Below are 17,501 nucleotides of genomic sequence, written 5' to 3' on the forward strand. Positions count from 1 at the left end.
TTAACAGGCATGCTCTGGGCATTTAAAAAAAAGACTACTGTTTAATTTCTATCAATATTCAGAGAGACTTTGATGAATGCACCTCAAGCCTTATGTTGGATCAAATTTTTGACATTTTATCTGCGGATTATCAAGGTTCTTTACTAAATGAACCCGCTAAATAACCGTGGGAGACCAGTTAATGTAGTTGTAGGTGTTCTGACCTCACTGGACTTGGAATCTCAGCGCTTACAGGGTGAGAATTAGCACCTCAAAGGATCAAATTTGAACCGTGACACGAAACCCAAAGATGGAACCATTCGAGTGGTGAAGTTTTGGCATCCAGGGACCATCTTTTCAAGTGTGGGCTCAATGGAACGTGAGATGAGTTCAGAGAACTGGAGCTCTGAAGCAGGTGGTGGGATCATCTTTACAGCACCATGAAAATACATGTAATCTAGAGGGAGGGTGGATCTTTCAAAACAGATTCAACAAATAAAAGTTAGTATCATGAGTGACTGTGGAGAGACAGCTTCTTATGTTTGTTTTTCTTGCTCACACTTGAGTGTTGATGGTCTTTATATATTTTGAAACGGAATTAATATTCGTCATACATGTTTAAAATGAAACAATGTGGATTAAAAGTCACCTGCTGAATGCGGTTGATGCGTCTCTCATCGGTCTCGGCGATGAACAGGGTGCCCAGGTGAGACAGAGCGATGGCTTTGGCCGCCTCCAGGGTGGCACGAACTGCTGCCCGGCTGACCAGGTGGTGATCGATCCCTGGCACCTGGCAGTGGATCGGACGCCCAGCTACAATACGGACCTGAAGGTTTTCAGACACCTAAAAAACAAATATATATTGTAAATCAAATGTTGAATTTTCTAAGTTTGATATTTCATGAATTGATGGAGGGGGTGAAAGTCAGTGGAAACTCTCCACTTTTGAAACCTTTCTTGTGTGTTTCGTTCATTTTATTAGTCCTTGAAATGTATAAAGGTGTCAAAATGTATTTTAAATGGTCCAAACAATGAATTTAAAAGTTCTTAAATGCATACTGAAAGATACACTGTTCTTTTAAATCTACACTTTAGACATACTTAGTTATATATATATATACCTCAGAATTTTGGTTTTTAATCAACGTAATTTTCTTATTTAATTACTTTAAAAGATTAATGCCATATTTTACACCCCACCCCCTTAAAACTGCATGCTGTGGCTATTACAAAGATGCTGTTTTTGGCACTCACTTATAGCAGATGAGTCAAGCCCTATTAAGGACCAAGTTAAAACAAAAATGAATTTGATTTAGTTGGTAGATATGGGGGGTCACTTAAGCTTTAGTAGTCCATAACACATCATATGCAAGTGTGCAACTCTTTTTTTCAAATCGTTTATCAATTTGTAAACGAAATATATACTTTTTAGATTGGCTAGTCGATGCTAGCTGCAGTGTCTCATGGGTAAATAATCCACCCTTGCCATTTTGAAGCATTTAATGCAATGTCTGATACATATCTTTTTAATTTAACTTTTCATTTTAAATTAAAAAAAAGGATATATTCTTTAAAAATCTGAAATGCAATCATAAATAATAACAAAGCTTAATTTTACATATATTTTTTAATGGGCTACAAAATACATGTTAATAATTTACAAAACATACATAAATCATTAAAATAATAGAAATCATAATGTATTTAGATATGCACAAACTCAATATTGCATGTTTAATTTAAATATTTTATTTAGATTTGTATTAAAAATGTAATATATATTTAGAATAGAAATTCAAAATTCACATTTTTAAATCACACATAAAATATTAGAACATTACAAAAAAACTATAAAAATTACTATTGGCAGATGAAAATAATAATATGATGTAAAATTCACATCACAAAGCAAGTCACCATTTAAAAAAAAAAAAAAAAAGTCTCAGATTAAGTGTATCTGCTCAATAATAGAAACAAAAAAAACATTAGGATATTAATGGGAAATAAGTGTTACAAATGTTATCAAGTTACATTACACTCACAAAATATTATTGTTATGAATTATAAAAAAACAGGGGGGAAGGTTCTGTCTATTGTTCCATCTTTATTTTCCTCCTCCATCTTTATGTGGTTGCCAAAGAACATTTGACAAGACCTAATGCAAATTAGTCTTTCCATCATTTTGCTGGCTATTTTTTTCAATTCAGAAACTTAAAATGAAGTCTGCTGATGTCTTTTCTTGTATAACTACTTTCTTTAATTCCATCCTTTCATGAGCGCAAGTCTGATTAGCTCCAAATGTACCTGAAATGTCAACGTCGCAGTTTGCATGAAATATTGCCTTCCACCCGCTGGTCTCTTCAAAAGTAAAGGCTCATGGGGTTTGAGGAGAGGTCAATCTGTAGATGTAAGATCGGAGAGATTTACCTGCAGCACGATGTTGTTGTCCAGGATGTAAAGCGAGTTATCCAGAGGGTTGATAGCCAAGTCTGTCGGCCATTCCAGACGCACCTGCGAGAAACCCGACGGCCACAAAAAATAGAGGCAGAACAAAGCTGTGGTTAAGAGGCTGCAACAGCGCAATAGAAATCACATCTCTTTTAATAATATAGCATTAGGTTTGTGACCCTCCCCGCTCATGCAAAGGTCAGCGGCAGGCAGGGAGCCTTCCCAGGGTTCATTCAGGAGTCGAAGGCGCTCAGCACTGATCCAAATGTCAGCCAATAACAATGATTGTTGCCGGCTCAAATAGTACACCCTGCCCGCCTGCACCACGGGGGTCAGCAGCACACGTACCCACAAAGGCGCGCCGCTCACCCGCCACTGTGAGGCGGGATGAGGCGGTGTGCGTCGGAGGTGATGGATGACTGCGAGGATGGATTGGTAAATAAATGGATCATGCTAAATTGCCACTGACATGTCCAATTAAAGGCTCTGTCAAATGAGAGAGAAAAGGCTTGGGTCTGAAATCCCACTTTACGAGGTGGAGGGATTCATCAAGCGAGTCTGTGGGCACATGTCAGATCCTTCCTGCGTGTGATGCTGAACTTTGGAAGAGTCTTTAAGTCCTGCTGAGATGAGTGGGATTTATTATCAAAGATTGAAGTCTGGTAAGTTTCTTATTCAAACAGAATCCCAATGAATAATGTTTATTTAGCAATCATGTTTGAGTGTTTGATTTTGACGAGCATACAGATCAGATGAAGCATTAGCACGTTTAACTGTCTTCTTCTTTGTCCTCTTTCAACTGCCACATTCTTTGTCCGACTCTGTCTCTCCTCTTTAAGTGTCCAAAACACCAGACGTCTCTAAACTTCATCCTATGAGCTGTCTTTATGGGTTTGTCTTTTTTAATCTTTTCCATTTTATAGTCTCTCCTAAAAGCAACTCTTCCAACTCTTCTTCTTGCCTTTGTCTAAGATCTACTGTCACTTACTGACACTTTAACCTGTATCAGTTGTGAGGGGCGGTTCAGGTGAATAAAAAAAAAGAGAGAGCCTCAACATGATAGGAAAAATAGACAAAATTGAAATATTAATAATTGAAACATTAATATAATTTAAAACAAATAATAATAGTGGGTCACAGTAAGAGGCCGTCAAAGTCTGGTTCTGCTCGAAGTTTCCGCCTTGCCAGTGTCACACTGTGATTAACTCATTGTTGAGTATCTAGGACCTGTTTTTCTTTTCACCCATATAGTCTTTGTCCATATTCACGTTGGGTTTTTTAAGTAATAAGGATGATATTAATGCTAGTATAGTTTAGTTTTTTTCCTTTAAAAGAGATATTATTAATGAATTACTTCTCTCGTGGTACTTTGGTACTTTTATAAGTAGAGAGAAGTTAGTTGCTACCAAATTTAGTCTATATTTACTTCTATTTTTCCTGTTAATTATCGGGAATAAGGGTCTTGAAAGAAAGATAAACACAAAATATACCTATGCCAATAGTATTATAAAAACCCTTTCATTAAAAATAAAAATAAGAAACACTTATTATTTTTCAAATATGAGGGACATGAAAACATTGAAAAAAGGACAAAGAAAAAATGGAGACAGTTCTGAACCTAGAACTAAAGAAATAATCATTAGCAAGAGTTAATAAAATAACAAATGCTAAAAAAATATGTTTGCAATCAAAAACTTTTATTCCTGTTCTACTCTTTCCACATGAGGGCCACATTAATACAGTCAAAGGACCGCAATTAGCTCCTGGGCTGTACTTGACCCATTGCCTACATCCTCTTTGCTACCTCTAAAGATCTCCATACAATCTATAAATACAGTAGAATATAAACAATGCTTGGTTTACTCTGGAGTCTCACTCGCTAGCTCATTTCCTGCAGGTTAATTGGTTCCTCTCCAAGAAGACACGCCAGAACACAGGCTATCTCTTGCTTGTAATGGACTAAGGAGTTCTTAATTAACATCAGACTATTATGTGAACTGGGATCGTGACCTCTGAACCCTGAGCCCTGACCCATCGGGCCAGCAGGAGGATGAAGAAAAAGTTGAGTTGTGTCACTTTTCATCTCAAACTGGAGTGAAAACTGTTTCTAAACTTCGTCTCGTTGAAGGACGTCTTGGATCGACATTTGTCGCATTTCAGATTAGAGCCGGCGCCCAGACGTCGATATCTCCCCCTCAAGTCAAACACGTCAGAATCCTACTGTAAATACCTTCGTTCTGATTGGCTGTGCTTTTCCCACAAAGGAGTAAAAAGCGTCATTTAAATGTGATTTTCGATTAAAAACGGACATTTCTGTTTATCCTGCATAAATCTTGACGTTTGTCTCATCATAGCAACACAACTATGGATCAATATTGGCGCCACTTTGAGGTCAGAGCTGTTTGCTGGGAACAAACACAGATGGAAGATGGAAACGGCTGTGTTTGCTGCACAGGATGATGACTAACACAGAGTCCTCTCTTAAAGACGTGTAAAAGCACCTCCGGGATTTGACCTGGTCCTACACACACATGCATATTGGCTTGCATCTGGGTGTGTGAAGGGCTGGCTTTATGGAGCCGGCGCTTCATCTATAATTCATCGCCCGCTCTAATAGGCCTGATATAAGTCACCAGTGTGATCTAAAGGCTGCCTGATCAAATGTGTGTGTTCCCCCTCAGACACACACACCTTTGTGATGTCGCAGTGGAAATGACTGGAACAATCAAGCTCCAAAATCTACCCTCATTTAAAGACAATATCATGAATATAAGAATGAGGATGAATCATAAATATAGCATCTAAAAAACACAAAACCCTTTTAAATTAAAAACATCCCTTTTGAAGAATATCAAGGCTAAACCTCTTAAATATAAAACAAGTATTGTATTTATTTGAAGCGTTTCAGAGAGCCTCTTGAACTTGTCAAGAATTAACAAAAAGTATTGAGCTAGTCAGGCACTTGACTACCCAAGTATTTAATTTCATATTACTTCAACACATGATATTGAAATATTTACCTGCCTATCCTTGCGCCCTAAGTCACTTTTTTATTCAGCAACCCTTGTGTTATCTCAGGGTCAAGGTGACCCGAAGGACCAAAATAAAATGTAATTGTTTTAATCTTTGTGTTGTCTTTGGCTCAAGGTGAAAAACCTTCCTATGTGTTTCTATATATGCAGCGGTGGAGGTCGTTCATTTAGACCCAAAAGCAACACAAACGATAAAACAATTACACTTGTTTTCTGGCAAAGGGTTAAATCAAGAGCTTGTTGCAGACTAGGAGGACTTAACTTGTTAGCGAGGTAGCTCTATATGCGCTCAGTATTTTTGAGAGGACAGTAAATTTCTTTGATGATACTGTAGTATAAGTCTTTCGACGACTGGTCTCTTGGGTAATGCAGTATATTTTAAAGGTAAGTTGTTATTAATACCACAATAGCATTGTAAACAATGCATTGGATATACATTTATTGCGACCATTTACTCAAATAAGTCCAATTTAAAGCATTGTTGCAACATCCCATACAATTCTTAAAACACACACTTTTGTCCTTAAAATAATACTGACAGAATAGAGCAAGAGAATCATCAATAAACCGCAATTCTATTTTGTTGAAAATTTATGGAAAATGAATGGGATTTTTTTTCTGGGAAAATCCCTAAAAGATACCTAATCCTATTTGTCAAGCTACTTCTTGACGGAATACTTAAAACATTACTCTAGATAGCTCTGAGGTTCTTGCAGAAACGGAAGCGTGCAAACTGAATTGTGTTAGCGATAAGCGGATTAGCAACGATATAGCTTTGTTCTTGAAAAAAGTATGGATTCTGTGTTGTTATTCATTTCCTTTTGGACATTTTGTGAAGTTCATACAACATGAGGACACTTCACTTGTCAATTGAAATAGTTTCAAGGTTAATCATGATGGAACAAAGCTAGCATTTTGAAGAAGAGGTAACATAAGTATCTCTGAACGTTAACGTTGGACTGGACGAGTCTCTTACCTGGGTGATGTCCATACGCGCGTCACAGCTGAGTGGTTGCGTCGACATCAGTCCATTGGAGCCAATCACGGTGGAAAGCAGACCCCTCTCATTAATCTTCTGAATTGTGGTGCCATCAACAAAGTAGACTACTCCTCTTTTATCCACAGCGATACCTGGGCGGGCGAGAGGCAGAAAAGAGAGTGGCCAAATGAGCTTCGGGGATGACGGATCGAGGCGGCCGAGGTGAGAGAAGAAAGAGGCAAAGAAAACATGAGTCTAGGAGAGGGAAGATGGAGAGTCAGGGGAGAGGAGTGAAGTGGAGGGCTTCGGAGAGGCATCCAATTCAGTTACACATTCAGCTCAGCGAGCGGCTGTCTTATCGAAGGCACTGCGCCACAGAAATGTAATTATATTTCCATTCCAGAGCCCACTAAAGGGATTAGAACAATGCAACTGCAGGAAGAAGTTATTTGTCACATTAGACGTGAGCAGGGTGCCGCGGTGAACTTTTGACATTTGACGCCTGCCATTGTGCAACCCTGGATCTCGCACACATTTGTTTGGGCTGCATGGAAACAACATGCGGGAACACGGTAAGTGCTGAGATGAACAGAATACACTTGAACTCTCCTTGCAGTGAGTAGAGAGCGCGGTGGGAGTAGGAACGCCGGGCAGTAAAGGTCAGGGCAGACTATGAATCATCTCGGATGGATCAGAGCCGACCTTCATCACCATCTCATCTCCATACAGGGAATAGCCTTTTGACTCGGCGGCTCGGCAATATTCCGACGACTCAGCCCTCACCTCTCGTTCCGTCCCGCTGCCAATTCGCCACGATTGCTTTCACTTAACGTCTGTGACAATCAGCCATATTTCAGCTCTCCGACCAGCCGTCCCTAATGCACGTGATTCACTGTTATTCCATTTAAAAACACATTTGCTTTATTGCTTATTATTAAGTCGTGTCAAGTTTCTGCGTGGACGTCTTCATCTCAGAGGATTCCGTTGAGACAGAGGCGTTAAGAGAAGACTTAACCACAATCAATCTTGAGTTTAATAGCACCGTGCGCAACCGAAGATGCTATAAACCAAGCACGGTCTTTACTTGCGAGAGCCATGGATTTGAGAGAAGAAATAAAAGCTGTCAAGATAAACAAAATCAAGAGAATTTGTTTTTAAATAAGTCTTGGAAATTGACAGCTTAAGTTTGCAGTAGATGATGTTTATGATTTGAAAGAAGCATGAAAATGCTTTTCAGAATAGGACCTCCTCACTTACAGAGCAACATCTGAGGTTTCATACCCACAGGCTCAGAGAATCAACTGGAGTGGATTTTATTAAAATTATGTAAAATATTTCCAAGAAAATGACTATTTTAACGACTCAAATGATCAGTTATTAAGTAAGCCCCCAAAACTGAAAAAGTTATTTTCAACTCACCCTAATGTCGACTAAGGGTTGGTATTATTTTCAGAGTAATCTTTTCTTTTTCATAGTTATAGGCAAAAATGTAAGTCCAATTTAACGTAGCAACTGGAGCTCAGTTGTCATCTTAATCTTCGACGAAAAAAACCTCTCCAAAGATTTTCATGGTGCTTGTCTGTAATGTCCCTCGTGTATTGAAGCATTGACAAGAGAAATTGTTACGAAAAACCTAAATAAATCTGTGTATTTTAAGTTTGCATCAGTCTTTCAGTTCCTGCCTGACATCTTTCCTCATTGAAACACTTTTTTTTGGCAAATGCTAGTGCAAAAGATTACAGCTAGCCTAGCAGCGTCCGCTAAAAACAATCTTAAAATATAGACTTGTTTTTTGAGGAACAATTCTCTTGTTGTGGCTTCATTTCAAGAAGGATACTAAGGACAATCACCATGGTGGCATTTGGATGTTTTTAAGTGCCTCATTTTTGGACGAAGACAAAGCTGGCCTAGCAGCTACCCTAGCAATTTCTGCTAAAAACAAACTTAAAATATAGACTTTATTATAGTTAGACTTTACCTATAGTTTGATTTTCTTCAGAACAATTCCTCTCGTCCCAGTCTCAATACAAGGTGGACATTTTAGACGAGCACTGTTGAGGTATTTGGATGAAGATGAAGAAAAGTGATTATCAGTTGCTTAATTTAAATTGATTTACATTATTTCCTGTAACTCTGAAAAGTAACAGATTACTCTGAAAATACTTCCAACCCTTAATCTACATGATGGCGAGTAGAAACTTAGTAAAGTTTTAATTTTGGGTGAAATAACCCTTTAAACTCATACAGGCTTCAAGACAAAATAAAAGGCTTCTTTGTATTGTGAATTGAATTCACTTTATTTGACCTTCTAACATATATCCTGCATAAATCAAAGGTTGAAATAGATGAACTATGAAAAAAAGGATATTTCTTTTATTTTCTCATAAAAATCCTGTATTTATTCGGAACATTGATGCAGAAAAGTCTTGGTTATTCAACAAGCTCTTCTATGATTTAGTACATGGAGTGAAAAAGTCATCTTTTTTTCGACTTAGAGATCCCAAGACGGCAGAATCTGACAGATAGAAATATTATTCTTTGTGTTCAAAGCTCAACCAAAGTCAGTAGTTCTTGTTGTGTTTGTTTTTGCTTTCCACAGAGAAAGACAAAACTTTGCAGCGTGACTCGAATAAAAGGGATGACATTCAATTTTTTTCGATCGAGATCTTACCCGATTTCTGACTTTAAAATCTTAAAATATGTTGAAAACAGCTTCCCACACGATCCCTGATCAATGGATGACATCTTGTGAATTAGACACATTAAGATAATATGAAAGGGAATTTTTCAGGACAGACGTCTTCTCCGAGGCGAAAGGGAAACTTCTCCCAGTGTCTAATAAGCGTCGGCAGATCATGATAAAACGGACAATGAAGCGACATCATCAGTATGCAGCAAGGAGCCAACTTCTCCGCCTTCATTCACTCATCGTGTCCTATTTTCTCCTTTTTTTCCCTGTTTCTGTCAGTTCCTCTCCTTTCAAGCACTGTCATAATGGATTACACCGGGATGTGCCCGTGCTTCCCTCTCAAGCCCTCAAATCACTGGTGCCCTTTCCCCCCTCCAGGCACTAGGAAGTTCTCATCCTCCGTGACATACAATACAGTTTTATGCAGCCCAACCCTGAGAAAAACACAAAGCCACGGCTTGGGCTGTGGATCCGCGAATGTTCTAAAGCTGGGCGACCAAGCGGCGACCCTGTAAGTCATAAATCGTGCAGGTGTGAGATGGGAGGTGGGCAGGGGAGGGCCAGGGTCGCTCGGTTTCCTCCAGAGGGCAGAAGGTGAACCACAGAGCTCTCCCTCCTGGCCTCTTCATCTTGCGACTGACACAGACAGATTACCCCACAGACAAACCCCCCACCCCTCTACCCCTCTGCTCCCTTCATCCCTCTTTGTTTCCACGCTCGTATTAGTTTCACGCCACCTGTATCTTGTGTTAATCAAATCAGTGGCCTTTGCTCCTTCAATAATGTCCGTGCTCTTTTTCTTGTGCCTCTTCTCTTATTTATTCCTCTCGCTCTCTCTCCGGACTTTGCCATTTCTCCCCTTGTCACCTGGCATTATGCCGGAGGGACATCTCAAGCGAAGCGCTGTCTGAAGGTGCTCTAACATTCGCCACATTCTGCTCGCTGTAATGCCATCTTTGGAGAGATTTTTTTTTTTTACCTTTTTCTTTTCACTTTACCATCCATTCCCTCTGCTAGCACTTTCGCCCTAAACTTGTCCCTGATCTTCAGGCTCATAAATCCTGCACAAGGACACGATGATGCAGCCAGGACTATCTCTCAATACTGATTTCTCTGCGCTTGTCTCTGCATATTAGTCTTTTTCTCGCCTGCTTCGGATTCCATTGACTTTTAATTCCCCTCATTCTTTCTCGTCCTTGTGTATTCTTCTGACACTGAGCTTGTTCTTGCCCCGGGTTTTACACAAACGGCATCTAAATAGAGGCCCATATATCTTCAACAATAAATACAGGATCAAGGGTATTCATCCTCAAATGAGCAAAGCGGCGAAGAACAATCTGTATTATTGGTTGTCAGTTTCCTGAAGATTTAAGGCAGTTTAGGTTTGTAATCTGTCATGTTCATTGTAGAAAAAACACAGCAGATTAGCCTACAGTGTCTTTGTCATGAAGTGGATTTTCCTCTATTCTCGTAAAGCTGTGGTGAGACTGATTCTTCAGGTCGAGAAGGGAGATGAGCAGCTTTGTACTTGACAAAAAAGAGATAAGGATGGTGTCGCAATTGCCCCCACGAAAAAAAAGACCAGAATTACAGAAACAGCTTACAAGTGTACCACAACTTCTTAAGATTCCATCATGATATGAAGCCATGAACTTTTGAATGTTTTAAAACTGAGGTCACAACAGTTAATTTTTCATCTCTCACATGTGGAATCTATCAGATCATCATGAGCAGCAGGACTTCAAGAGCGGTTTGTCATGGTTATTAATGTTTTATACTATTGGCTGAACTGACTAGAAATCACTAACCACCATTAAGTTACAAAAAGGTGTCCGTTGCTTATATATTACCACAAACCTCTTTCTGTCAACTGTTCTCCTGGTGACACAATCTTAGATCCAGTGTTGGGAAAAGTCACCTTCTACGTGAACTAGTTTTAAATTCAGTTCACAATTTTTTAAAAGAGTTAAGATCATAGTTCATAGTTAAAAAAAATAAAATAAATGTACCACTCCACAAAATCAACTAGTTCATAGATCTTTTTTTTTTTAATTTACCACAAGCTATTATTTTTCAAAATTATTGCAAATGATCATATATAACCACATACAGCAATTATTGTGTCAGTTTGATATTAAATCTGTTCAAACTCTATCATTATACCAAGATTGAAAAACAGTTTTTGCTAGTATTATAAAAACCAGACAGGAATGTTGTAGTTAAATACACTATAGTATAGAATACAATGAAGTAGATTTCAATACAATTAGATTAATAAAACACAATGAATTAAGTGACTCTTAAATCACAGTAAGCATATACAAATTAAAGTATTCATGATCCAGACCTCTAATTTTGAACCCTAACAAACCACAGTTTACATTTCTGTCTATTTAGTCCACAGTAGCAGTGATGCGTTCACGGACCTAATGTGCAGATTTTGTTTTTGAAAGTAGACGGGCAAAGCCAACTCAGAAATGTATGATTTTCCCAATCCTGATCGATCAGTCGCATGAACATTTACTGGAAGAATGATTATTTCTTTCTCTGTTTTGATGACACCACTGTTCTCTGGTGTTGCCAGATTGGGTGTTTTTTCCACTTTACATAAAAACCTGTAACCAGTGTCTTTCTGCCAGGTTTTGCCCATAAAGCTCTATAGAAATCTAGCAACTTATTGGATGAAGATGAACTAAGAGAGTGAAGGATGAACATGTTCATAGTAATGTTCATAAGGCAGTAATACACCATGTTCAGTTCATGCTGGCCAAAAAATATGAAATAGTCAATCAAATATCGTTAAAATGAGTTCGGACAAAAGACTGACTGGATCCATTGTGGTCTACCACACTTAGAAAGTGCACCGCTAGCAAATACCAACGACTTTAAGTCACAAATTCCTTGTAGTGATGTGTCGAGCTCAGGTTGTTTTACTGATAAGACGAAAAAGAAGGATAGAGACTGTTTTAGTTGGAGTACTTGGTTTTCCAATCGTTGTTAGAACTGCCAAAATATAAAAAAGAAGAATGCAATGTTATTGTTAAACTGGTTACATGTATTTTTCTGGTGATGAAACCTAAAAGGTTTATTTTCAGTAAAATATGTTTGATCAAAATGTTGAATCATCCGTCTACAAAAAGAATGCCAAGAATAAAATGGCCACGGTTGCATCGTTAGCTAAATTTATAGTCACCTTCTGTAAACAATCGATACGCATTGAAATTTACAGTTTCTCCTGAGTGGACCTGGCACTGATACCCATGTTTAGTCGCTGGCAAGAAGCTGTTTAGGCAGATAATTGAGATAAATCTCAGCTGCTCGGGAGACAGACAGTTGGCTGAGGTTGGGGCCGGATTTTATTCTAAAAAAAAATAAACTGAATTACTCAGTACCCTTGACCTTGGTAGACAACTGTGAAGGAGCCGAAGAGAGAGACAATAGTGACATATTAGGATAATGTGATGATGCCATTCACATTCAGACCAGATATTTGGTTGAAATTACAAGAAGTGCTCCGGAAAAAGAAAGGGACATGAAGAGGAATAATTGGAGTTTCCATCTAATCAGGGAATCAAGGAACCTATTCTTTCTCTGTCATAGGAATATGTGGAGAAGACCAAAGACAACAAGGCAATACAATGAATTCTAATTGATCACCTTCAAGTGGGCTCCTAGAGAATCTCAATACGGAGGACTGTTATCTATAAAGAAGTTGAGGATGGATTCTCTAGTTATGGCTGAAAAGACAACATGCAATTTGATGGGTAGCTTCTGTGATTGAATTTTTTTTTTTTTCACTTTATTTGATAGCACGTGCGGTTTGGTTGAAGTGACCCCGTCATTGTGCATGAAGGATGACATGCCCTGCAAACCGATTCCCCTCTTTAAGCTTCAATGATGTGTTCCAGCAAAGCAATATGTTTGACATCAGCTTGTCTACAGGAGCTACAGCCGGGTCAAGGTTGACCGCCCACTGCCTGTACGGCTGCTCTTTGAATTTCTATTCCACTTCTCGTAGCGCGGCCCGAGGCGATCAATGAAGGTGAGTCGGTTGTGTGCGAAATGGCTACAGCAAATAATACATGCTTTGTCCTCCGGTCACCAAAAACTCATGACTCAAGCGAGGGGAAAAAAACTGTTGCTCAGTGTTTTGCTCACATCTTCAATATCTCCCAACACGGTGACCTTAAGTAAGACATACATTCGCAGGACACAAGAGAAAATGGCCAATTGCTCTTAGTTATTGTGAATATCTCCACAGAACATATCAGAAGAAGAGCCGCAGTTAAGTCAGTGTGGCCACAGTTGTGCTGTTTGTCGTTTGAAGTCTGGAATATGCTGTCTGGGTTTGATGCATTTGAATTTACTGCATACATCACTGTGAGAAAGCGGCTTAGAGACCCCCTCAGATCTCTGCTTGACAATATGCTCACCAAACTGGACCAAAATCCCCTTCAGCTACATCGCTGTGTATTGATGGAAGCAATTTCCAGATTTCATCCAAACAATAAATAGAAAAGGAAACACATTTATACTCTTAGCTTAGGTTTTAACAGAGGGACAGGGGTGATGCATCATGGGATGTCGCTAATATTGCTTCCTTATTTGAGAAGGATTAGAAATGTCAGGGAAACCATCACAACTGGGAAAAGTCCTTTCACATTTGATTTGAGGGGAACACAGGATTCAAGTTCCCATGAGAGAATATATTTTTATGAATTCTGAAGTTAACTCATCACACACTGAATATGAGACACAATAACCAACAGCAGTAGATCAAATGGAACCAATTGTAAATAGTATTTATACTATTAATTGAACAATTTAAATTGTTAAATGTGTTGACATGGGTTGTCTTTTGTTCTGTTGTATTGTTCTTTTTATTTTGCTGCTTTAAAATCAGAGAGTTTCCCCTCGCAGGACTAATAAAGGAAATCCTAATCTTAATCTTAATCTCAAACCTGACTGGCCAGAGGGCCAACAGAGGAAAAATCTTGTGGAAACTGGACTGCTGGCAGGGGTCTTTTAACCATTTTTATGCGTATGTTTAATGGTCATTATTATATATATTTAGTTATTATTCTTTTGTTGATTTCTGTATCATTTCACTGTGGATTCCAAAGATGAAATTATTTTGTTCGACCAACATTTATAACAAATTGAACAACATCAATATCCCCTCACTGGCCGCAAAGGGCAAGTATGAGACCCCAGCCCTGACCAGTAACAATTGAGTTAACAATAGGAACTTTTGGGTTTTGTTCCTGTTCCTCGATAGTTTGGTATACAGTTGAATTGTGTACTGACATTATTATTTGGCATTTGAACGCACTCACACTTACATTACCCTGCCCTAAACATAATTCACTATTCTTGTTAATTAAAACTGTAACATAGTCTCCTATTCTTGTGATTGAAATTTAGGTCAGTTTCACGACTTCAAGATAATTATCAAGAGAATCCACTAATTGTTTCCTAATTAATGATTTAATCAGTCCATTACCGTCACATCAGGAGGTGCAGTCTTGGAAACTTTCAGTGCGATATTTTCTTTTTTGTTTCTTTGCCCAAAATGTCTGCCTTTCTATGCAAAAATAAATGTTTGAAATCCAGTGTTGGATCCTCATTAAATTCCCTCTTTCTTTATTTATTTGTAGAAAACCATTTAAGCACTACAATGATTTACACACACTTGTGTACCAACAACCAAAACAACCAAGGACGCAGAAAAGTCAAGCTCCTGGCGCCTTAGAATTTCTTTTCTTTTTACTTTCATCTTTCAAACATTGATAGCAAAGCTGCCAAAAAACTGCCTTCATGGGTGAAATCTAGTGAGACTGTATAATGTGTAGGAGAGCAAACACATCATCTGCCTGTCACTTTAAACTGAAACAAGCACTGAAGTGGGTTTTTTGTGGATGTGTTTGGTGTGCACGCGCGTCTACAGTTAAAGGGCTTTTAATGGTTACGAATGGGTAGAGCTAGTTACATTTATAACTGGAAACCTTCATCCACCCACACATCACACACAGGGGTGATATGGGTGCACACAGGCACAGAAAGTCGCCTGAGGAGTAAGTCAATCTCGCTGCCCTCACATGTCTCCAGGCTCAGTGGGTGTTAATGATATGAAATGACACATTATTATGGCATCTAAATGATGCTGGAGGTTGTTGATTGTCGCCAACAGCGCTTAGAAACTATCCGAGACTGCCGTGTGAATGTAGACAGACGACCACGTACAACTGTTTGTGACAGACTTTAACGACGACCAAGCGGCTAGGGACAAGCAAATAGTGCTGGAATCCAAGTGTTTTTTACAGTGTGGCAGCCTGTGAGAGCGAGCTGCCCACTCTCATCTTCATGCTACGAACATAACGGCTGTTGCGGCTATTAGTGTAGCAGAAGTCGACAAGCTGGAGTCGATGCTGTAATACATGTGTTGAATCATGAGGTGCGGAGGTCAAGTAAGTATAGTCACATTTTGAATCTTAACGGAACAAACACTAAATGCTACGCGTCAGTGAGCTGATGCTTTTATAGGGACCTACTAGGGATGTAGTATATAGCGTCAAGGTCACTGGAATCAAGTCAAGTTCTTTTATTGTCAAATAGGCATGTATTGAGACATTCAGCATAAATTAAATTGTGGTCCTCTCTGACCCACGATGCAAAACATTAAAGACATTAAACACTTAAAACAATTAAAGACTAAACAGTTAAAGACTTAAACAGATATTAATTAAGACATTCAAGAAAATAAATAACCATCAAAATGAAATAAATAATCAACAAATTTAAATAATCCACTAATAGACAGAATATAAACAAAAAAACAAGGAACAAAGTTAATGCACAAATAAAAGTCAATCAAGGAAGGACGTAAGTACTACCTGTGCAAAAGGTTATATGATTATCGACTAGGACATTAACCCAAAACAGAATTAATGTTGAGATTGATGCGTAAATATTTTGATTTTGTTGAGAGAAAAAAGTATTCTTTCTCTACCGTGATCCCCTTTAGTTCTATTTTATTTTGTGAAGACATTGTCCGTTTCGTCCATTGTTTCCGCTTTAGTGTCAGAATTTCAAGGGATGGTTTGAAACCTTTGAAGAAAGCAAGTTATTCAGCATTATCCCAACTTTATTCACTCTAGACCGGCGTCAGCTCGTTTTACAGCTCTGTCCGGTATGACGTTGACACTCCCTCCTCTTTTGACTGACCTCATGGATTTTGATTTATTAGACTCTTATTCCTGGCTGGTGGTTTGTGCTTCTGGCCACCACCCAGATCTGGATATCCTTATTTATGTTTATTTTGGACTGAAAGAAAGGACTTGCTATCTGCTTCATAATATTTGGCTATACTCTAATAATTAAATGAAACTTGGAATAGTTTTCAAACCAAGAGTGCCATCTTTCACAATTAAGACAGTGTGTCTACACTACAATGCTGTATCACCAGCATACCATCACTAGTTAAGATAGGTAGTTGTGTTTTGGTGGGGCGACCTACCCAGAGTTGAAGACTGAATTCAAATCAGCAACTTTGATGCTGTGAAAAAGGTTTTTCTCACGCATTACTTTTTGGCACTAAGTAAGAGCCACCAAAGCTCTTCGCAATCAACAGTTTTTTCAAAGGCATCTTGAAAAAAAAAAGCTCTTTCATTCTTGGAAAAACAACAACAAGTCTGCGTATAATCCACCCGGAGTTCATAAACATCTCCAAACGAATGAGTCGCTTTTGTGTCCGTTATAAATTGAAGCTGTGTTTTGGAGAAATTGCATAGTGGGTGTTGTGCTGCTTCTGTTTTGTTTTGCTGCCTCCATTCGTTTACCCCTTCTTTCCTTCACAGCGCCAGTCCACCATGGCCGGATGTTAGCTTATGTATTTATAATTCTCAGCCTCCAGAACCGTTTTAATTGTTATACGACGTCATCGGCGCGGCTAATCCATCACCCTCCCTTATTGACGGGCGGCTAACTGCCGCTAATTTTCCCAATCAAACATTAATCATCAATCAATACATAAAACCTCCTTTCACGGGCTGAATGTGTGTTTCTGGTGTGTGTGCAGAAATAATTTATGTGACTTACGATTAATTATTCATTAAGTCCCTGAGAACAGACAGTGGCTCCGTAATTAAGTTTGAATCAGACACTGTAGCTCATCTAATTATCAACCACATAAGTTTGTTAACACACTAACCTCGCGTTCATTCATTATTGAGAACCAGCCCTTTAGCTCGGGCCCCGCACCGCAGACGCATGTATGTTGAGGAGATCTTCGCTATAGTTGCACGCAAATCTTTGTGTTGGATAAACATTTTCTGGTGCGACTTGGCGGTAATTGGCTTGTTTGATAGCAAAAAGG

At 38.7% G+C, this 17,501-nt stretch overlaps 1 protein-coding gene across 2 annotated transcripts in view; it reads right to left on the reverse strand.

Annotated features, from left to right (window-relative positions):
* Positions 1 to 17,501, reverse strand: part of tenm1 (teneurin transmembrane protein 1) — a 277,797-nt gene that overhangs the window by 26,897 nt on the left and 233,399 nt on the right. For both annotated transcript variants that reach the window (XM_087799099.1, XM_087799098.1), the window contains 3 exons: positions 6,436 to 6,590; positions 2,407 to 2,490; positions 629 to 823 (listed from right to left, as the gene is read on the reverse strand). In XM_087799099.1, coding sequence (XP_087655225.1) covers positions 629 to 823; positions 2,407 to 2,490; positions 6,436 to 6,590 — 434 coding nt within the window. The remainder of the gene's footprint in view (positions 1 to 628; positions 824 to 2,406; positions 2,491 to 6,435; positions 6,591 to 17,501) is intronic.

Source organism: Callionymus lyra, chromosome 9 (genome assembly GCF_982586985.1).
Source record: "Callionymus lyra chromosome 9, fCalLyr1.hap1.1, whole genome shotgun sequence".
NCBI classification, from domain to species: Eukaryota; Metazoa; Chordata; class Actinopteri; order Syngnathiformes; family Callionymidae; genus Callionymus; species Callionymus lyra.